This window comes from Bufo bufo, chromosome 7 (assembly GCF_905171765.1).
Source record: "Bufo bufo chromosome 7, aBufBuf1.1, whole genome shotgun sequence".
NCBI lineage: Eukaryota > Metazoa > Chordata > Amphibia > Anura > Bufonidae > Bufo > Bufo bufo.
Window position 1 is genome coordinate 93360122 of NC_053395.1, and position 23266 is coordinate 93383387.

The 23266-nt window shown below is 42.5% G+C and overlaps 1 protein-coding gene across 1 annotated transcript in view; it reads left to right on the top strand.

The window, feature by feature from the left end:
• The window catches only part of SLC39A10 (solute carrier family 39 member 10), a 273453-nt gene that overhangs the window by 117249 nt on the left and 132938 nt on the right, over positions 1-23266 (top strand). Inside the window, exon 4 of the mRNA XM_040440707.1 lies at positions 20234-20403. Within this exon, the coding sequence (XP_040296641.1) occupies positions 20234-20403 (170 nt within the window). The remainder of the gene's footprint in view (positions 1-20233; positions 20404-23266) is intronic.

Below are 23266 nucleotides of genomic sequence, written 5' to 3' on the forward strand. Positions count from 1 at the left end.
AAATTTAAAATAAAAACTGTGCTAAATAAACCATTTTTTGTCACCTTACATCACAAAAAGTGTGATAGCAAGCGATCAAAAAGTCACACGCACCCCAAAATAGTGCCAATAAAACCGTCATCTCATCCCGCAAAAATCATACCCTACCCAAGGTAATCGCCCAAAAACTGAAAAAATTATGGCTCTCAGACTATGGAAACACTAAAACATGATTTTTTTTGCTTCAAAAATGAAATCATTGTGTAAAACGTACATAAATAAAATTAATTTATACATATTAGGTATCGCCGCATCCGTATCGACCGGCTATAAAAAAATATCACATGACCTAACCCCTCAGATGAACACCGTAAAAAATGTAAAATAAAAACTGTGCTAAATAAACAATTTTTTGTCACCTTACATCACAAAAAGTGTAATAGCAAGCGATCAAAAAGTCACACGCACCCCTTTCACACGGGCGTTGCGGATTGGGGCCAGATGCGTTCAGGGTGCAGTCAGTGAAACTCGCACTATTTTCCAAGCTAGTTCAGTCAGTTTTGTCTGTGATTGAGTTCAGTTTTTTCCGCGGGGGTGCAATGCGTTTTGATGTGTTTTTCACGCGCGTGATAAAAAACTGAAGGTTTACAAACAACATCTCTTAGCAACCATCAGTGAAAAACGCATCACACCCGCACTTGCTGGCGGATGCAATGCGTTTTTCATGCAGCCCCATTCACTTCTATGGGGCCAGGGCTGCGTGAAAAACGCAGAATATAGAACATGCTGCGATTTTTACGCAACGCAGAACTGATGTGTGAAAAACAACGCTCATGTACACAGACCCAATGAAATGAATGGGTCAGGATTCAGTGCGGGTGCTATGCGTTCACGTCACGCATTGCACCCGCGTGGAAAACTCGCTCGTATGAAAGGGGCCTAAAACATGATTTTCTTTGCTTCAAAAAAGAAATCATTGTGTAAAACTTACATAAATAAAAAAAAGTATACATATTAGGTATCGCCGCATCCGTGCCAACCTGGTCTATAAAAATATCACATGATCTAACCTGTCAGATGAATGTTGTAAATAACAAAAAATAAAAACTGTGCCAAAACCGCAATTTCTTGTTATCTTGCCTCACAAAAAGTGTAATAAAGAGCAACCAAAAATCATATGTACCCTAAACTAGTACCAACAATACTGCCACCCTATCCCGTAGTTTCTAAAATGGGGTCACTTTTTTGGAGTTCCTACTCTAGAGGTGCATCAGGGGGGCTTCAAATGGGACACTGTGTCAAAAAAAACAGTCCAACAAAATCTGCCTTCCAAAAACCGTATGGCATTTCTTTCCTTCTGCGCCCTGCCATGTGCAGGTACAGCTGTTTACGACCACATATGGGGTGTTTCTGGAAACTACAGAATCAGGGCCATAAATATTGAGTTTTGTTTGGCTGTTAACCCTTTCTTTGTTACTGGGAAAAATGGATTAAAATGGAAAATTTGGCAAAAAATTGAAATTCCGAAATCTCCATTTGCCAATAACTCTTGTAGAACACTGAAAGGGATTTTCATAAATCTTACTTTTGATACATCACAGATAAGACATATATTATACAAGCCTCATATCTTGTGGCATGCAGCACATCGAATTAGCACATAACACACCCTCTGACAGTGCTGGACACAATAGCAGCATCTCTGAACAAAGGAGCTATTTAACATCTCACCTCACATACAATGAAACAAACTAAGATAGCCTATTCAACTTGTTAGCATGTAGAGGAAACCCTGTTCAATGTAAAATAGCTCTTTTGCAAGTATTGTATACAGCAGATACCAGCATTGTTTAACAAAGTTTCAACTGTATTTTGGTAACACATGTTTTCCAAAGGCCTCTTGAGAAATGCCAGGATTTTTCCAATTGGATCTTGAGAAACAATATGCGCCCACCCCCAAAAAGCCCTATAAGTATGTGATGAAAAATAAAGATGTGAGATATTTGACAACCTAAGTTCAGTCTGGGCTGTCTTATCTCTCTGATCAGAAGCAAATGGGATATTCGTTGCACAGGGAAATATTCACGGGTTGGAGGTCTGATGCCTCATCTTATACTAGCATAAACCTGCCTGAAGAAAACCTCTAACAAACACCTAAAGGGTTAACGACATTTGTAAAATCTGTTTTGAATACCTTGAGGGGTGCAGTTTCTTAGATGGGGTAACTTTTATGGAGTTTCTACTCTAGGGGTGCATCAGGGGGGCTTCAAATGGGACATGGTGTCAAAAAAAACAGTCCAGCAAAATCTGCCTTCCAAAAACTGTATGGCATTCCTTTCCTTCTGCGCCCTGCCGTGTGCCCGTACAGTAGTTTACGACCACATTTTGGGTGTTTCTGTAAACTAAAGAATCAGGGTCATAAATATTGAGTTTGGATTGGCTGTTAACCCTTGCTTTGTAACTGGAAAAAAATTATTAAAATGGAAAATCTGCCAAAAAAGTGAGATTTTGAAATTGTATCTCTATTTTCCATTAATTCTTGTGGAACACCTAAAGGGTTAACAAAGTTTTTAAAATCAGTTTTGAATACCTTGAGGGGTGTAGTTTATAGAATAAGGTCATTTTTGAGTGGTTTCTATTATGTAAGCCTCACAAAGTGACTTCAGACCTGAACTGGTCCCTAAAAATTGGGTTTTTGAAAATTTCAAGATTTGATTCTAAACTTCTAAGCCTTGTAACATCCCCAAAAAATAAAATATAATTCCCAAAATGATCCAAACATGAAGTAGACATATGGGGAATGTAAAGTAATAACTATTTTTGGAGGTATTACTATGTATTATAGAAGTAGAGAATTTGAAAGTTTGAAATTTGCAATTTTTTAAAAAATGTTGGTAAATTTGATATTTTTTTATAAATAAAAATATTTTACTTCATTTTACCAGTGTCATGAAGTACAAAATGTGACGAAAAAATAATCTCAGAATGGCCTGGATAAGTCAAAGCGTTTTAAAGTTATCAGCACTTAAAGTGACACTGGTCAGATTTTCAAAAAATGGCAAGTCCGTAAGGTGAAATAGGGCCGAGTCCTTAGGGGGTTAAAGAGGACCTGACACCCAAAAATACAATGCAATATGAAAGCACCATGTTATAGAGCATGAGAAGCCGAGGGGGTTCATGCATATATTTGTGGGAAAAGATTCAGTAAAAAAACCAATAAATTCTACATTTATATCTCTGCTTTTTCTACCTCCTGTGAACAGCATTGGTACAGGGAGGAGGAGTTATCAGTGATTGACAACATTGTGTGCATTAGAGATAGCTGTCAGTCACTGGTAACACCTTTCTCCTGTACTTTACAGGGCTGCAGATGTAAATGTAAAAATTACAAGTTTTATTCAAGTACATGGTGCTTTCAGATTGCACTGCATTTGTTGGTGACAGGTCCTCTTTAAGTAAAGGTTCCATTACATTGTATTTCGGCTTCTGGTAAACATTTATGCTTTGAATCAGTAGCATCTATCATATTATGGTACCCATCTAAGGGGGAGTTCACATCACTGTTTCATTTTGCTTGATCCATCAGAACAGAAAAAAAATAACAAGATCCTGTAAAAAAAAAATGGATCCTGTTGAATCAGTTGGCACCCGTTTGAGCCATTTCAGTCTGAGATTCGTTTTTTAGATGGAAAAAAAGTCCTGTAAAAAAACTGATCTTGTGCATAACTGATGCAATAGGATACGTTTTTTTTAAATAGGATACTGTATGTTTTGTTTTTTTTTGTTCTCTTTGTCTGACGGATCAGAAGAACGGACTTTGAAACAGAGATGTGAACTCTCCCAACAGATATCTTGATTTTTACAGGATACGCCTGGATTAGATAGTGAAATCTGCTACACTATTATACCCACCAAAAAGATGGCAACTCTGATGCATACCAGCTATGTGTCTGTTTAATGTATGCATCAGGCACTTTTCCAATGCATGGGGGAAAAATAGCACTGCGTCTTATGGGGCGAATGCTGCAATCTTACACTGATACATGCATCTTGTTTTGTAATGGCAGCGGCGCCCGATGCAGTAACTGTATTCTACTACACCGGGCCCCGCTCACTGTAGAAATCATATAGGCAATGTTAATTCATCTCCAATCCAGGCTGTATTACGGTACTTACTACTAACTTCCATAGCAGGCAGGAGGCGTCACTACGTCACACGCCTGCTCCGCCCACTTTATGAATGAAGCAGGCGCGTGACGTAGTGAGTTATGCTGCCACCGCCCGCCCGCTCGCCCGGCCTCCTGCCTGCTATGGAAGTTAGTAGTAAGTACCGTACTACAGCCTGGATTGGAGATGAATTAACATTGCCTATATGATTACTACAGTGAGTGGGGCCCGGTGTAGTAGAATACAGTGACTGCACCGGGCTCACTGCCATTACAAAACAAGATGTCGAACCCCACCCCCTATATTGGGGGTCATTCACTACACAGGGACACTGTTATGGGGGGATCTGTGGATGACACATAGCATAAGATGCTATGTGTCATCCACAGATTCCCCCCATAGCAGTGTCATACCATTCCCAGATGCCCCCATAACTGTGCCATGGATCGCTCCTATTCTCGCGAGACGAGCTGTTACCTTTTTTTCGTATAATATGTAATACAGGCTCAAGAAATCGCAAGTTGAAAAATCGCAAGCTGGAAGTTGAATCTTCGATCTTTTTTCACTGAAGTCGAAGTTTGCCTTCCTTTCGAATATTGCCGTTATTAAATCCGATCACCTGTAATTCTTCATTCGTACTTTCAAGAAGGTATTTTCATCGGTGGGGGATTGAGTCAGCACAACCTGTATGTAGGTGCACATCACTATGGCGAAATACATATACAAACGGAAAATACAAATGGGATAGCACTCTGCATCCAGCATTCTGCCCTGCCTCCATGCTGGATGAGGCATTGGTGTACATTTTGGCCAAAGCGTAATAAGCCACTCACCACGTCAAGGTCGCCTCTATTGAGTGGTCCCTAACACTAGTTCCTACCTGTTCATGGGTCATGACAGCCACACAAAGTCCAGGGAATGCAGGTCAGCATGCACGCCAAGCACACTCTGCTTTTAACCCCGTCCGGTGCCATTACAGCTTTCATCGGATCCAGGGATGCAAGTACCAGCATGCACGCTGAGCCCACCATATACTTCTCCTGGAGCCAAATAGCCACTGGTAGGTTCTATATAAGCAGACTCAGTTTTATACTGACTTTAAAACCAGCCTCCAGGACAGATTCACTGGTCAGGTGTGCATGACTCCAAGGAGATCGCCACGCCTCCAATATATACTACAAAGAAAAAATGTGGGGGATTGAGTCAGCACAACCTGTATGTAGGTGCACATCACTATGGCGAAATACATATACAAACGGAAAATACAAATGTGTCCTGGAGGCTGGTTTTAAAGTCAGTATAAAACTGAGTCTGCTTATATAGAACCTACCAGTGGCCATTTGGCTCCAGGAGAAGTATATGGTGGGCTCAGCGTGCATGTTGGTACTTGCATCCCTGGATACGATGAAAGCTGTAATGGCACCGGACGGGGTTAAAAGCAGAGTGTGCTTGGCGTGCATGCTGACCTGCATTCCCTGGACTTTGTGTGGCTGTCATGGCCCATGAACAGGTAGGAACTAGTGTTAGGGACCACTCAATAGAGGCGACCTTGACGTGGTGAGTGGCTTATTACGCTTTGGCCAAAATGTACACCAATGCCTCATTCAGCATGGAGGCAGGGCAGAGTGCTGGATGCAGAGTGCTATCACATTTGTATTTTCCATTTTCATCGGTGTCTTTCAACAGTGCATGTCCATGCTTAAAGTTTCGGACTCTTTATGAATAAACAGTAGAATCCAGACGCATTTCGAAATAGATTCCTATTTCTTCCCACTGAGGGAATGTTAATAACTATTTTATGAGGTATCACTATCTGTCTTAGGCCTCATGCACACAACCGTTGTTTTACTCCGTGTCCGTTGCACCATTTTTTGTGATAAATATCTGTATAAGATAACTTTTCCCATTTTTTTATACAAAGTTGTCATTTTACAGAGATATTTCTCTCACCCAGCATGGGTATATGTAAGGCCCCTAAAATGCCAGGGCAGTATAAATACCCCACAAGTGACCCCATTTTGGAAAGAAGACACCCCAAGGTATTCCGTGAGGGGCATGGCGAGTTCCTAGAATATTTAGTTTTTGGGCACAAGTTAGCGGAAAATGATTTTTTATTTATTTATTTATTTTCTTACAAAGTCTCATATTCCACTAACTTGTGACAAAAAATAAAATTTTACATGAGCTCACCATACCCCTCACGGAATACCTTGGGGTGTCTTCTTTCCAAAATGGGGTCACTTGTGGGGTATTTATACTGCCCTTGCATTTTAGGGGCCCTAAAGCGTGAGAAGAAGTCTGGAATCCAAATGCGTAAAAAATGCCCTGTGAAATCGTAAAGGTGCTCTTTGGAAGTTGGGCCCCTTTGCGCACCTAGGCTGCAAAAAAGTGTCACACATGTGGTATCGCCGTACTCAGGAGAAGTAGGGCAATGTGTTTTGGGGTGTATTTTTACATATACCCATGCTGGGTGAGATAAATATCTCTGTAAAAACAACTTTTCCCATTTTTTTTATACAAAGTTGTCATTTTACAGAGATATTTCTTTTACCCAGCATGGGTATATGTAAAAAGACACCCCAAAACACATTGCCCTACTTCTCCTGAGTACGGCGATACCACATGTGTGACACTTTTTTGCAGCCTAGGTGCGCAAAGGGGCCCAAATTCCAATGAGTACCTTTTAGGAGGGCATTTTTAGGCATTTGGATTCCAGACTTCTTCTCACGCTTTAGGGCCCCTAAAATGCCAGGGCAGTATAAATACCCCACAAGTGACCCCATTTTGGAAAGAAGACACCCCAAGGTATTCCGTGAGGGGCATGGTGAGTTCATAGAAGTTTTTTTTTTTTTGTCACAAGTTAGCGGAAATTGTTTTTTTTTTTTTTCTCACAAAGTCTCCCTTTCCGCTAACTTGTGACAAAAAGTTCAATCTTTCATGGACTCAATATGCCCCTCAGCGAATACCTTGGGGTGTCTACTTTCCGAAATGGGGTTATTTGTGAGGTGTGTTTACTGTTCTGGCATTTTGGGCGGGGCTAAATTGTGAGCAACCCTGTAAAGCCTAAAGGTACTCGTTGGACTTTTGGCCCCTTTATGCACCTAGGCTGAAAAAAAGTGTCACACATGTGGTATCGCCATACTCAGGAGAAGTAGGTCAATGTGTTTTGGGGTGTATTTTTACATATATCTGAAAGGGCTCCTGGTTTGTCTGTGGGTGAACCTCCGGCCGGGCAACCACTAAAGACCAATACACGTTGATAGGTTTAAAATGGTTGTCCCTTTATTAGACATCGTAGACAATTTATAGATGCAAACCACAAGATTATCATATACCTCCCCTAAACTTAATCCAATCAGGTAACGAATTTATTAATCTCACCTCTATACAACCTTAGTAAAAAAGTCATGATAAATTCCAAGAAACAAGGTACATATGTGATGCATTTATAATTCTTGGAATTAAGATATCTAACCATAATCTTTGTTGACTTTAGCTTTGTTCAGATATTTCGCGGAATTATCTTCGTTTATTTTGTACCAACATATACCTGATAAAAAATGTCCTTCACTTATCTAAACCAAAGGTGAACGTCAAGATACAAAAATGCTTATATACATAACCCGTATCAATGTAAAAATCTATCTGTTTGCTAAAGCCTGCATATCTCTTTCTAGCCATGCGGTTTTCAGCTACCGACCTCTATTTCCTGTTTAGCTTGTGTTACTAGACCTTGCTGTCATAAGAGTATAAAATATTTCCTTTAAAGAAGAACTCTGCATATTTAATACAAGCATATAAGGCTGAATTATTACATATATATGTGAACGTGTGTGGATATAGACATAATTTCCTTACAATCCCCTCTTTGATCATATGGAATTCCCATTCCATGTGATCACTCCTTATACCACACACCAATTCTCGGTATCTTTCTCAGGGTACTTCCCTTTTTAAGGGTGACATATTCACAGTTTCATTCTCTGAATCATCTGCTTACTAAACGGTTCAGGAAAGTTTTGATCTTTCAAGTCATCAGTTTCTAATTCATTGGTATACTCCCTGAACATAAATTCTTCCTCATACAAGTCCTGCATAGTCTTTGGATCCTTTGGACTAAGTGGTTTTGGATAGCCTCTTAGCCATCGCTCATATCTACTTTGCAGGCTCGGGGGTATGATCAAAGCCATTTCTTTTGTAGGCATCTTGTCCGGAAGACTCATGTTTGTCCGGGGAATTTCTTGAGGAATCCTTCTGGCGTCTTTTTGAGCCGGCTGGCGTGTATCCACTGTGGACTCTGGTCAGTAAGGACAGCCGTTCGAGCCACTCTTAGAACCTCAAATGGACCTTGGTAAATTGGACCAGTCTTGTGGCGGGCAGCTAGTTGTTTCACCAGAACTTTGTCTCCCGGCAAGAACGGATGAGTTGGATCTGTGGAAAGAGGAGGAAAGGTGACAGCAACCTTATCATAATTTTCCGAGAGTATACCTACCAAGTGTTTCACGTACTGTTCCTGCAAGGCAAAAATGTTACTGTCAGTATCCGATTCTTCACGGGTATTAGGGGGTCGACCGAATAACACTTCATAAGGCGACAACCCTGTTTGTTTATTTGGTGTCGTTCTTATTTGGTAGAGAATGGCGGGTAGAAATTTCAGCCAATCTTTCAATGTTCCTGAAGTAGCCTTTTTTAACCTATCCTTAATGGTTCTGTTCATTCTTTCCACTACTCCAGCGCTTTGGGGATGGTAGACTATGTTGAGTTTCCACTGGAAACCCAAAATCTTTGTCAGTTCTTGTATTAGTTTGGATTGGAAAGCAGGTCCCTGATCTGAATGAATTACCCGAGGGAGTCCATACAGCGAAATCCATTGATTTATCAATGCTCTAGCTGTCACACCAGCTGTTTCTCCTGAAGTAGGTATGGCTACACACCATCCAGAGAACCTACAGACTATGACAAGCAGATATCTTATATTCCCGGGTTGCTTTGGCATGTGTGTGTAATCTATCTGCAAATCTTGCAGAGGGCCTGTAGGTGGTGGTAGATTCCCATGTCTTCCGTGTGCTTTTCCTTGAACATTATTCTGTGCACAAGTCATGCATGAGTCGACCAGATCGTCTATCAATCTCTGCAACTGGTGTGTACAGAACAGTGACTTGTAATGTTCTGAGATGTACTGTTTTCCTAAATGTCCTGGACCATGAAGATAAGATATTAGGAGTGGTGCTGATGCAGTAGGAACCCCCAATATCCGATCTTTTGTCCACATACCTGTACCTGTCGTCTGCAGTCCCTGAGATTTCCAGTACTTGATGTCCTCACTGGTAGACTGTTTCTGAAGTTGATATACTACTGACTCCCAGTTTTCACTTTCAAAGTCTGTCATGAATAATAACTTACTTTCCCTTCTCGTGTCTCTCTTGGCTGCCATTTTTGCTGCTCTGTCTGCTAGGTTGTTTCCCATAGCTTGATAATCTCCTTTTGCAGAGTGTCCTTTCACTTTTATCACACTTATGGCTTCTGGTAATTGAATTGCATGTAGCAAGTGATCTATGTATTTCTGATTCGCTACCTTCTTCCCGTCTGCTGAGATATACCCCGTATTTTTCCATATTAATGCATAATCATGCACTGTTCCAAATGCATAGCTACTATCAGTATAAATATTCACTTTGTGTCCTGCGAATATTTCACAGGCTCTTGTGAGCGCTACCAACTCAGCTTGTTGTGCTGAAGTTGTGACAATTGGTTCAGCTTCTATCACTTGATTTGGGAGCATGACTACTGCGTAACCTGTTTGGTATGTCCTGTCATCTGGTCTTGTGCATGATCCATCCACAAAAACATCTATACTGCCAGTCTGTGGTGTGTCCTTTAAATCCTCCCTAGGTGTTGTGCATGACAAGATTATTTCATCACATCTGTGTTCAGGTATTGGGTCTACTTGTTCGTCAGAACCTTCACGCTTAAGTCTCAAAAGTGTATGCAACAATCTTATCACTGGTGAGGTGTCTGGACATGTCTTTATCAACAGGTTTGCCGTACTGAGTAATATGGTCTCATATCCGGACAGTCTCTGAGCTGTCATGTGTTGTGTGGTCATGTTTTGAAGGAGGGACAAGACTGTATGAGTGGTGAAAAGTTCCATTGTATTTCCATGGACTATCTTAGTAGCATCCTTTACTGACATAGCCGCGGCTGCTAATGCTTGGAGACAGTGAGGCATTCCAAGAACTACAGGAGGTAATTTTTTCGATAAGTATGAAACTGGCCTGTTTCTCCCCCCATGTGTCTGTGTCAAAACCGCTGCATAGGTTTCTCCAGATACCACGCAGTATAATTGGAATGGCTTTCCATAATCTGCCAGGGCCAAGGCTGGGGCTTGGGTCAGGGACCGAATCAATCTCTCAAAGGCTTCTACTCTGTCCTCTGTCCACTCCACTACCTTTGGTGCTTCTGTGAGTGTAGTTTTTCTTAGGATTGAATCCCAATGGGAGCAATCGGGAATCCACTGCCTACAATACACTATTGACCCTAAAAAGGACAGCATTGTAGCTTTGTCCCTCGGCCTGCTTAGGGAGGTCACTGCCTTGACTCTAGCGGGTGAGATCTTTCTCTCTCCTGCCTCTATTATGCACCCCAGATACTCTACCTGGGTACTTGCATATTGGATTTTCTTCTTCGAGGCCAGGTGTCCTTTGCTTGCCAAGTGGTCTAATAAACTCCCTGAATCTATTTTGCAGGCTTCTAACTCCGAATTGGAGAGTAAAAGGTCGTCTGTGTACTGTATTAAGGTGGATCCCCTCTTTGGTTCCCAATCTTCCAATGTAGCCTTTAATACAATAGAAAAGGCTGCTGGGATATCCCCAAAACCTTGTGGGAGACGGGTCCAAGTCACCTGACCATTATCAGCCCACTGAAAAGCAAAAAGATTTTGTGCTTCCCAAGCCACTGGTATGGAAAAGAACGCATTACTGAGGTCAACTACAGTGTAATATCTGGATCCCGCAGGAATGGCCCCGAACACAGCTGTAAGATCTGCCACCAAGGGGGGGAGTGGGATAATTGCCTTGTTTACCTTCCTTAGATCCTGTACCAGCCGCCATGTGCCATTAGCCTTTTTTACGGGATTTATCGGGGAATTCCAGGGACTGACAATTTTCCTAAGAATTCCCATCTGCAAGTATTTCTCAATTTGTGGCTTTATACCCTCTAACTTTTCCTCACTCAATGGGTATTGTTTTTGAAAGGTTGGCATGACCCCCTCCTTCAAACAGGGCCGGTAGGGCTCACAGTTAATCCTCCCTGCTGAGTCTTTACATTTTGCCCAAATTGGATAATTTTCCAGGGACATTGGTATGCTTAAAAAGAACCCATTCATGTCACGTCTCTTTGGGTTTGTCAAGTCACATTTCATTGAAGTTGCTGTCAGTCTGCCCTTTTTGTCAAAGACTAATGAAATCTGTAATGCTGCCATTAAATCCCTTCCTAATAGGCAAACGGGGCACTCTAGTAGGACTGCAAAAGACATGTGCGTCACTAGTTCCCCCGTAAGAGTACAAACCGGGAGTGGTGCTGTCACCTTATGTATCACTGTCGTCCCATTTATACCCATAGAACTTCCTTCGGTGCATTTATCATTAATGAAATCTATTTTGTTTACACTTGAAGTCGTTGCTCCGGTGTCAAGCAATAACTTAACTTTAATACCATCAATTTGCAGTAGTACTTGTGGTAAGACTTGCCAATCAGTTGGAACAAAATGCATAATGAAGGATGGGACTTGTTCTGGGCACCCCTAGTAGTAATTGTTCCCCCGTGGGGACGGGTACTGTTCATGCTCAGACCACCTCTGTAAGTCTGATTGCAAATTGGGTTGTCTACTCCCCCCATCCTGTGCTGGCCAGTGTATGTTAATACGATCTCCCTGGGGTTGTCTTCTTGTCATATCTTGCTGTCTTTCCTGTTGTCTGGGCCCCCCTCGGTAGTCAGAGGCGCCTCTCCCTCTGTATTCTCTCCTATCTTCATCTCTCACATTTGGACATTCTCGCCTCCAGTGACCTAGACTCCCACAAATGAAACAGCCCTGTCTCTGATTTCTTTCTACTCTTCCCAGGTAATCTGCTTGGCCCCTACTTCTCGGACCTCTTCTATTATTCCTTCCCCGGGGGAAACTTGACATCATCATGTAATTGCTTTCCCCACCTGACAATATAGACTCTTGTTGTATGTCCTGCTGCACTAACAATGGAAATACTCCTCCCTTTTGATTGAAAACACCAGAAGCCGAGCGTTTTGCTATGTCATCCATAAATTCTGTCACTGTTTGAGTAAGCCATTCGTTATTGACTAATTTTATTAGCTGTGTCGTCTTAGGGTCCCCATTTGTCATACATGTAGTCTTGAACAATTCAGGTGAATTCATTCCTGTACTACTGTAGAGATCCAACAGTCTCTTACAGAAACTATAAAAATCCTCTTTCGGCTCTTGTTTTGTATTTAGCATTGTGTGTAAACCTGAATCCCCTTTGTATCTTTTCATCCATTCTACTCCTATCTTATCCCAAAACTTCTTCCAAACCTTGGGGCTATCTCTGTCTCCTGCATCCCTAACTTCTTTTTCTGATGCCTTCATTACCTTTTCTGGATCAATTTGAGAGCCAGTGTCTGGGTCTATGGCTGAGAGTATTATCTGAATATCCTCCAAAGTTAAATGGCTCCCTGCGGTATATTTCTGCAGAAACATAGCTGCTGCTCTAGGGTCCTTTTTTGGATTGGGGCACATATCTTTCAGTTCCTTCATTAATCCTAAAGGAAGAGGGATATGGACTTCAGTGCTACCCACAGTAATCATGGGAAGCCGCAGTTGTGTGACTTCTCTATCCCCTTCCTCAGGTATTAGAGTGAGTTTGGAAAATTCATCTGCTAGGGGTTGGATTATTCCAGGTATTCTAGGACTGGAGGTTGCCAGGGGAATTCCATGTTCTAAACTATCCGCTTCTATCTGTGTTTCAATTCCTGTTGTCCTCCTATCGTACTCTTCCTGAGCCCTGGTTTCCCAGTCCTTCTTCACCCTCCAGTACTCCTGTCTTAGTTTTCCTATCTCGGTCAGCAGCTGGTTTTTTTTGTTAGTTGCAGCTCTGGTTCTGCCACACTCTCCTCCCAAAATGCCCTTTAATTCATCTATCTGTTCCTCACTAGGAAGGTCTGTATCATCTGGGTCCTCGTGATCATATATGACGGGAAAGACATCCTGAAGGGGAAGTTGGTTAATGTAGACTATGTCTGTCCTTAGTTTATCCCTTAGTTGAATCAACTCATGTACATACATGTCCATGCTTTCTCTATATTCAATTCTTTTTTCCTTAGCCTGTTTGACTTGTGGAGTCACATCTGCTTGTTCCATAAGTGCTGCTGCCACTATAACTGCAGTACTCAAAAGGGAATCTCTATCCCCCAAATCTGGGTACAGTCCGGTTCTCTTTTGATTCTCACCAGAAAATAATAATAATTCCGGTGCGGTTGCTTGTTCTGGACAGGGGACCTTATCATAAGGGACTTGTAGCATGCCTTCTGTAGAGACAGCTGGGAGTATTGCCTTTTGTGGTTCTAATACCGTCACATCATATGCCGGTGGCTTTTCTGGCAAGGCGGGCAGAATTTCTGACCATGGGACTTCTTCCTTTTTACTAATTGTCTCCCTATCCTGTTTTAGGTATATGTGATGGGTTGGTGGAAATCTCTTTCTGTATTCTTTTAATGCCTTCTCCCATTTTTTAAAACATGTTTTCATATAATCTTCATCCCAGGCACCAACGGGATAGTTATATTTTGGGTGCAGCCCCACCATTTTTTTAACCTCTTCCCAGTCACTTTCATTGCGGGGACCGACATCGCTGATCTGCGTAATACGCAGTTGCTGACTGCGGTCACAGATATTTACCCAAAATGGATCAGTTACACTAATCCCACAGGTGCCTGATACAAAATGTAGCGGTGTGGGTCTGGTCTCTGGCTCACCATCCAGATCCTTTCCCACGCCGTTACCCATAATGTATAATGAAATCGACAATGAACTCTATACATATATTTTCAAGCAGCAAACAATGAAGCGGAAATAGCAGCAAATAGCAGGAAGTAATTGTGTTAGTATTGTTATGTTGAGAATCAATTAAGTCAGCACAATCAGATTTTCCACTAGCACAATATTCTTATAACACGTGTAGAAATATCTTATATGGGCAACACCATTTACGAACTTAATAGACTGCAGTATTCAATGTCACTTTCCAAGTTTGAACTGTACAGTTATGTTTAATAAACAATTCACTCCACAGACAATCCTAGTGAGTTAGAAACCAACATCTGCATTTAGATGTATGCGTTTCCCTCACCCTTTTTTTTTTCCATATGTATTCCTTTTCCTTATACATATATTCCGGGTACCTTGTTTCACATATTTCCAGAGTTATCCTTTAACTCAATAAACCGTCAAATGAGAGACTAATCCCATTTGAAAAATCCCTGCCAACGTTCGAAGAGACTAGTTCTGCATTCGAAAAATTCCCTGCCATCAATATGATGTATGTTCCTGGAACAACATCCCCTGCCAACCACTGTGCCTATAGGAGACGCCGCTCCTATCAGGATACGCAGAACACTGAGTGCTGCCTCGTGTCTGTCCCACAGTCCTATGAACACTAAACTAACCTGTCACTAACCTGCCATCCAGTATACATCAGACATTCACTGTATCCAGGAGAGAAACATTCCAACCAACATAAATAGTGGCAGAAATTATTTACTCACCTGGATAGTCAGTGAACCATCCTCTGCTACCAATTGAAAGGGCCCCTGGTTTGTCTGTGGGTGAACCTCCGGCCGGGCAACCACTAAAGACCAATACACGTTGATAGGTTTAAAATGGTTGTCCCTTTATTAGACATCGTAGACAATTTATAGATGCAAACCACAAGATTATCATATACCTCCCCTAAACTTAATCCAATCAGGTAACGAATTTATTAATCTCACCTCTATACAACCTTAGTAAAAAAGTCATGATAAATTCCAAGAAACAAGGTACATATGTGATGCATTTATAATTCTTGGAATTAAGATATCTAACCATAATCTTTGTTGACTTTAGCTTTGTTCAGATATTTCGCGGAATTATCTTCGTTTATTTTGTACCAACATATACCTGATAAAAAATGTCCTTCACTTATCTAAACCAAAGGTGAACGTCAAGATACAAAAATGCTTATATACATAACCCGTATCAATGTAAAAATCTATCTGTTTGCTAAAGCCTGCATATCTCTTTCTAGCCATGCGGTTTTCAGCTACCGACCTCTATTTCCTGTTTAGCTTGTGTTACTAGACCTTGCTGTCATAAGAGTATAAAATATTTCCTTTAAAGAAGAACTCTGCATATTTAATACAAGCATATAAGGCTGAATTATTACATATATATGTGAACGTGTGTGGATATAGACATAATTTCCTTACAATATCCATGCTGGGTGAGAGAAATATCTCTGTAAATTGACAACTTTGTATAAAAAAAAATTAAAAAGTTGTCATTTACAGAGATATTTCTCACACACAGTATGGGTATATGTAAAAAATACACCCCAAAACACATTGCCCTACTTCTCCTGAGTACGGCGATACCACATGTGTGACACTTTTTTGCAGCCTAGGTGCGCAAAGGGGCCCAAATTCCAATGAGAATCTTTACGATTTCACAGGGCATTTTTTACGCATTTGGATTCCAAACTACTTCTCACGCTTTAGGTCCCCTAAAATGCCAGGGCAGTATAAATACCCCACAAGTGACCCCATTTTGGAAAGAAGATACCCCAAGGTATTCCGTGAGGGGCATGGCAAGTTCCTAGAATATTATTTTTTTTGGCACAAGTTAGCGGAAAATGTTTTTTTTTTTCTTTTTTTTCTTACAAAGTCTCATGTTCCACTAACTTGCGACAAAAAATAAAATTTTACATGAACTCGCCATGCCCCTCACGAAATACCTTGGGGTGTCTTCTTTCCAAAATGGGGTCACATGTGGAGTATTTATACTGCCCTGGCATTTTAGGGGCCCTAAAGCGTGAGAAGAAGTCTGGAATATAAATGTCTAAAAATTTTTACACATTTGGATTCCGTGAGGGGTATGGTGAGTTCATGTGAGATTTTATTTTTTGTCACAAGTTAGTGGAATATGAGACTTTGTAAGAAAAAAAAAAATAAAAAATAAAAAATCAATTTCCGCTAACTTGTGTCAAAAAAACAAAATCTTCTATGAACTCGCCATGCCCCTCAAAAGTGATCTTTTTATAGCGCCTCAGCGATTTTACGGTGTTTTTGCAGTGATCAGAAAAAAAAATTATTCTGTCACTGCGGTGGGGCGGACTGAACACAAGTGTGCGCACAAGATCAGGCCTTATCGGGCGAACACTGCGTTTTTTTAGAGCCTATAGAACATGTCCTATTCTTGTCCACAATTGCGGACAAGAAAAGGCATTTTCTATATAGTTCTGGCAATGTGCGGATCCGTAAAATGCGGAAAGCACATTGCTGGTGTCCGTGTTTTGCGGATCCGCAAAACACATACAGACGTCTGAATAGAGCCTTACAGGGGGGTGATCAATGACAGGGGGGTGATCAGGGAGTCTATATGGGGTGATCACCCCCCTGTAAGGCTCTATTCAGACGTCCGTATGTGTTTTGCGGATCCGCAAAACACATACGGACGTCTGAATGGAGCCTTACCCCCTGTAAGGCTCCATTCAGACGTCCGTATGTGTTTTGCGGATCCGCAAAACACATGCAGACGTCTGAATAGAGCCTTACAGGGGGGTGATCAATGACAGGGGGGTGATCAGGGAGTCTCTATGGGGTGATCACCCACCCTGTCATTGATCACCCCCCTGTAAGGCTGGCTCCATTCAGACGACCGTATGTGTTTTGCGGATCCGTGGATCCGCTGATCTGCGGATCCGCAAAACACATACGGACGTCTGAATGGAGCCTTACAGGGGGGTTATCAATGACAGGGGGGTGATCAGGGAGTCTATATGGGGTGATCACCCCCCTGTAAGGCTCCATTCAGACGTCCGTATGTGTTTTGCGGATCCGTGGATCCGCTGATCTGCAGATCCGCAAAACACATACGGACGTCTGAATGGAGCCTTACAGGGGGGTGATCAATGACAGGGGGGTGGTCAGGGAGTCTATATGGGGTGATCACCACCCTGTCATTGATCACCCCCCTGTAAGGCTCCATTCAGACATCCGTATGTGTTTTGTGGATCCGCGGATCCACAAAACACATACGGACGTCTGAATGGAGCCTTACAGGGGGGTGATCAATGACAGGGGGGTGATCCGGGAGTCTAATATGGGGTGGTCATGGGTTAATAAGGGTTTAATAAGTGACAGGGGGGGTGTAGTGTAGTGGTGTTTGGTGCTACTTACAGAGCTGCCTGTGTCCTCTGGTGGTCGATCCAAGCAAAAGGGACCACCAGAGGACCAGGTAGCAGGTATATTAGACGCTGTTAACAAAACAGCGTCTAATATACCATTTTGGGGTTAAAAAAATCGCATCTACAGCCTGCCAGCGAATGATCGCCGCTGGCAGGCTGTAGATATACTCGTTTACCTCCCGATCCTGTGAACGCTCGCTCCTGTGTGCGCGCGTTCACAGGAAATCTCGCGTCTCGCGAGAGGACGCGCCGATGCATCCAGGAGGAATAACCCGGCCGCCCGCAGGACGCAATCCTGCGATAGGCGGTCGGGAGGTGGTTAAAGAATAACTGTCTTTTTTTTTTTTTTTTTGAGTATTGGATTGTGGTGATTACTATCACCTTGGTGGCCCTATTTCAACTTTTCACTGTGTATTCAATTACCCCTTAATTCCACATTTTTGTTCCCTGTACTGCCTACTTTTACCTGTGCTTAAAATAGGGTTGCTAGGCATGGTCTGTCTATCTGTTGATAGACGGAGCGCAGCGTGCAGGGTCAGATTACTGACAACCAGGGACTGTAAGTAAATGATTTAAGCCAGGTCCTCCCCAGCAGCTGATAACAGTGCCTGGGCTGTGTGCACTTCTCCCTGTCCCTGCACTTGGCAGATGCTCCCTCACTCAGCAGAGCTGGAGAATGCAGAGTTGAAGCAGCGCAGACCAGGGAAGGGAGATCTGCCATCTGCTCAGTGTATAAATGAAAGCAACATATGGTAAGAGGACCCCTTTGTGCTGCAGGAGATTAACCCTTTAGGGGGGAGGGCTCTGGTTACTGACACTTTTGGGGGGCTATTGTTACTGGCTAGTGAGGGCAGGTGGGATTAGCCTCAAAGTGAGGGCAGTGGCGGCCATCTTAACTGAATAGTGAAATTGCAGTTTTATGCAGACTGGTTGCTAAGGGCTGAATCTTATTAAATATGGGGTAAGTCAGTCTAATAGTAACTGATTCTGGAATATCATGTTATTAGTAACTACATATATGAAAATTTTAATTAGGGTCTAAATGTGACAGTTATCCTTTAATACTGCTCCACACGTACAACAAATAGCCTTGAACATATAATTATATTTATGTACTGTATATGTATGGCAGATATTGAACTTCATAGAGGACCTATCATCACAAATAGAGTCTTAGTTTCAAATAAAAATATTTAGTCCCTTAAGAAGTCAAAGGCGATCTGTCACCAGTTTTCTGCTGCCCTCACTTTTAAACCCTAACACAGCTCCAGAGCATGTCGATAAGTCCCCATATTCATGAGCTCACGACTGTCCCCACCCACTTGCCTCTGATTGCCAGTTTTTTTCCATATGAATCAGCAGCAACTGGGTGGGGAAAGCCAGGAGCTTATGAAAAAGGGGGCTCGTTTGGCGTGCACTGCAGCTGTCCAGTAGAAGATTTTTGGTAAAATGGCTGGGTCAATTAAAGAAGGTGCAAGAGTCAGGTTCAAACTTCCTGATTAGGTGATGCGCTGGATTACCTAACCATGATCACTAGAACAGGGTCTCAAGTCCACTGTTCCTTCTCACCACATGACTATGGTGAGGAGATTGAATGGAGTGGTGGCTGAGTGCAACCACATTGTGGAGGACCTAGTTTTGGAAATCAATAGGGTACCAGTGCTCAATGGGATACCAAATATGACACCATTATCTCCTATCCTGTGAATGTGTTAAACGGGTTGTACAGTATTTTTTAAGTGATTGCCTATCTTCAGAATAGTCCAGGAAACAGGTCAGCACATGGTTATTCTTCAATAGACACAGCTGCTGGGATTCATCATTTGTATCTTCAGAATAGGACATTACTAGCTGATTGGCAGGTGTCTGGCATACTGCACCCCCACTGGTCGGCTGTTTGGGTGTACCTCCGTCGCCAGAAGTCAGGGCCTGAACTGCACTGCACCTTTAGAATTGTAGTGGACAGAGCTCATCGCTTACCAGGAGCAGTGCTGCAGCGTTGAGATATGTCTACTACTTTTGACAGTGCTCTGGCGCCTACTTCCGGCAACAGTGCTACGAAGAACAGCTGATTGGCTGCGGTGCGGGGTGCTAAAACCCAGTGGAACAGCTAGTGAAGGCCTAACCTGAGGATACACCATCACTTAAAAGAGGATGGACAACCCCTTAAAATTTTCTTAATGGGATAAACCATCTATAGTCAGTCTGTGAAGATACTAAAGGGCATGTTTGGTTGTAAGCTCAAAACTGATATGTAAGTCAATCTCTATAGGTACTGGTTACCTCTAATTTATTTTATTTAATCTTATGTTTTTATCATAGCTCCAATAAGGTGGAGCTGTAATCTATTAGCTACAGTGTCTACATGGAGTCTAACTTAGTTTAGGCTCCTGTCGTTTATTTGTGTAGCAGATCCCTTGTTTTATTCAGTCAGCAGAATTTCACTAAATAAATAGCAATTAAAATAAGTAATATTTTTAGATAATGTAATACATCTTAATTATGTATGCAATTTGGGTCTAGTTATACATTTCTGGTTACATTCTAAATTCATTATGTTTTTTTTTAACTGCCATATTTTTTTTCTCCATTTATAGCCTGGATCTGTGGCCTCATCTCTATCACTGTCATCAGCCTATTGTCCCTTGTGGGAGTAATTTTGATTCCAGTCATTAACCAAGGCTGCTTCAAGTTCCTACTCAACTTCCTTGTCGCTTTAGCTGTGGGAACCTTAAGTGGAGATGCACTTCTTCATCTCTTGCCCCATGTAAACACTTCATTTTATTACTACTGAATCTCTGTTCACATCTGTGTCATGGTGTCCATCCATTTATATTAGAAAGCATGTCACATGGTTGTCACTATAGATGAGCGAATTTCTCAAAAATTCGATTCGGCCGGTTCGCTGAATTTATCGAAAACAAGGGTCAAATAAATGATGATGTCAGCCAGGCCAAAAGGTAAAATAGTGTCCCAGTCATGAAGTGGGGAGGGTGGGAACAGCATGAGAAGTCCACAGAATGGCCCTATAACATAGCGGTGAGGTGGAAGCAGCATGAGGAGACCACAGAGTGGCCCAATTACAGAGTCTGGAGGTGGCAGCAGCAACAGGAGGAGGCCACAGAGTGGCACAATGACAGTGTGGAGGTGGCAGCAGCAGCATCAGGAGGCCACAGAGTGGCAAGGTGACATAGTGTGGAGGTGGAAGCAGCATCAGGAGACCACAGAGTGGCAAGGTGACATAGTGTGGAGGTGGCAGCAGCATCAGGAGACCACAGAGTGGCAAACTGACATAGTGTGGAGGTGGCAGCAGCATCAGGAGACCACAGAGTGGCAAGGTGACATAGTGTGGAGGTGGCAGCAGCGTCAGGAGACCACAGAGTGGCAAGGTGACATAATGTGGAGGTGGCAGCAGCATCAGGAGACCACAGAGTGGAAAGGTGACATAGTGTGGAGGTGGCAGCAGCATTAGGAGACCACAGAGTGGCAAGGTGACATAGTGTGGAGGTGGCAGCAGCATCAGGAGACCACAGAGTGGCAAGGTGACATAGTGTGGAGGTGTCAGCAGCATCAGGAAGCTTCAGCGGTATGCTGAGTTAAAATTAGAGGCTCACATGTTTCGCCGTGTACCAGGAAGACGCCGGTACACGGCGAAACATGTCGGGGGGCAGTGTGAGCCTCTAATTTTAACTCAGCATACCGCTAAAGCCTCTTACTACTGTGTTTAGTAGTCACACAGTGTCCACAAGCTACACTGGCAGCGCGCAGCCAGTTAGACACTAATGTGGAATCACACAGTAGCATACAACCCTGGTCAGGTGACATCCTGACAGTGCACTTTAAACTGATATTGAAAGGCCAGCGGGGCGCTGGAAGTTTTAACCATTTAGTTTAGTTAGTCACTTATTTAAGTATTAGCAGCAGTATCAATTAAAAGTTATGTCTTAGCTATTGGTAGGTACAGGATTAATAGGTGTAATCTAGCCCTAACAGGCATTAAAAGTAATAAATTGTTGCACAATACACCTTATCCTTGTACTTAAAGGGAAAGTTTAGTTATTGAAGCAGCATCAGGAGACCTCAGAATGGCCTGGTGACAGAGTGGGGAGGTCGGTGGCAATACCAGTACCAGCTGAAGATGGTGGGTGAAAGAAGGGGCACTTGGCATCAGATGTGTGGCATCAGGCGGGTGGCAGCATCAGAATAGTAGCTGAGGCATGTAGCCAGAAGAAAATGGTCTCTTTTGTCAAAGTGTTGGTGTGGCACCATGGATGATCTAGTCTGATGCATGAGGCATTGGTGAGTGGAAATCCTGGCTGATCCACGCCTGATTCATCTTGACAAAGGTCAGTCTCTCCACATTTTGGGTGGACAGGCGAGTGCTTCTTGGGGTAACTATAGCCCCCGCCGTACTAAGCACCCGCTCTAATAAGCCCTTTTTTTCCCACTAATACATGCCAAAAAGGGCTTTAGAACATATAACTGCACCGCTGAACGGCAAATATATATTTTTTTGCCACTGATACATGCCAAAAAGGGCTGTAATTTTCACACTTCACCACACAACGACAAAACTTTTTTTTGTACCACTAATACACGCCAAAAAGGGCTTTAGAACTTATAACTGCACGGCTGAACAGCAAATAATATATATTTTTTGCCACTAATACACGCCAAAAAGGGCTTTATAACATATAACTGCACCGCTGAACGGCAAATAATTTATATTTTTTGCCACTAATACACGCCAAAAAGGGCTTTAAAACAGGCATGCTCAACCTGCGGCCCTCCAGCTGTTGCAAAACTACAACTCCCAGCATGCCCAAACAGCCTACAGCTATCAGACTACAGCAGGGCATTGTGGAAGTTGTAGTTTTACAACAGCTGGAGGGCCGCAGGTTGAGCATGCCTGCTTTAGAACATATAACTGCACCGCTGAACGGCAAATAGGCCCTTATTTTCTTTCCACTTCTAAACGCCACAAAAGGCTTTAGAACATATAACTACACCGCTGAACAGCAAATAATATATATTTTCTTGCCACTAATACACGCCAAAAAGAGCTTTAGAACATATACTGTAACTGCACCGCTGAACAGCAAATAGGCCCTTATTTTTTTCCACTTCTAGCACATACACGCCAAAAAGGGCTGTAATTTTCTCACTTCACCATACAACGGCTAACAAGCCCTTTTCACCCCACTAATACAAGTCAAAAAATGCTTTAGAACCTATAACTGCACCGCACAAGGGCAAATAAGATGTATAAATATTTCCTTGTAATAAACCCTGTTAATGGCTGTATCAAACAGCACTTGCACCCCAATAACAAGAACGATTTGCTGGAATTACAGAGCTGTATAATGGCAATTTGGATCCGTAGTCAGTGCAGCAAGGTGTAATAGGATTGTTCCTATTACTCAGGCTGTAAACTCCCCTACTGAACCCTGTTCTGCTTCAATACTGTGGAATGATTCCTCCCTATCCTTTCCCTGAACTTCTATACAGAAAAATAAAAGTTTTAAAGTCTTTTCTACCACTGTCCCTAGTGCCTGCTGATGTCTCTCCCTGCACTAAGTACACTGGAAAATGGCTGAATCCAAGATGGCTGGGGCTATTTATAGGGCTTT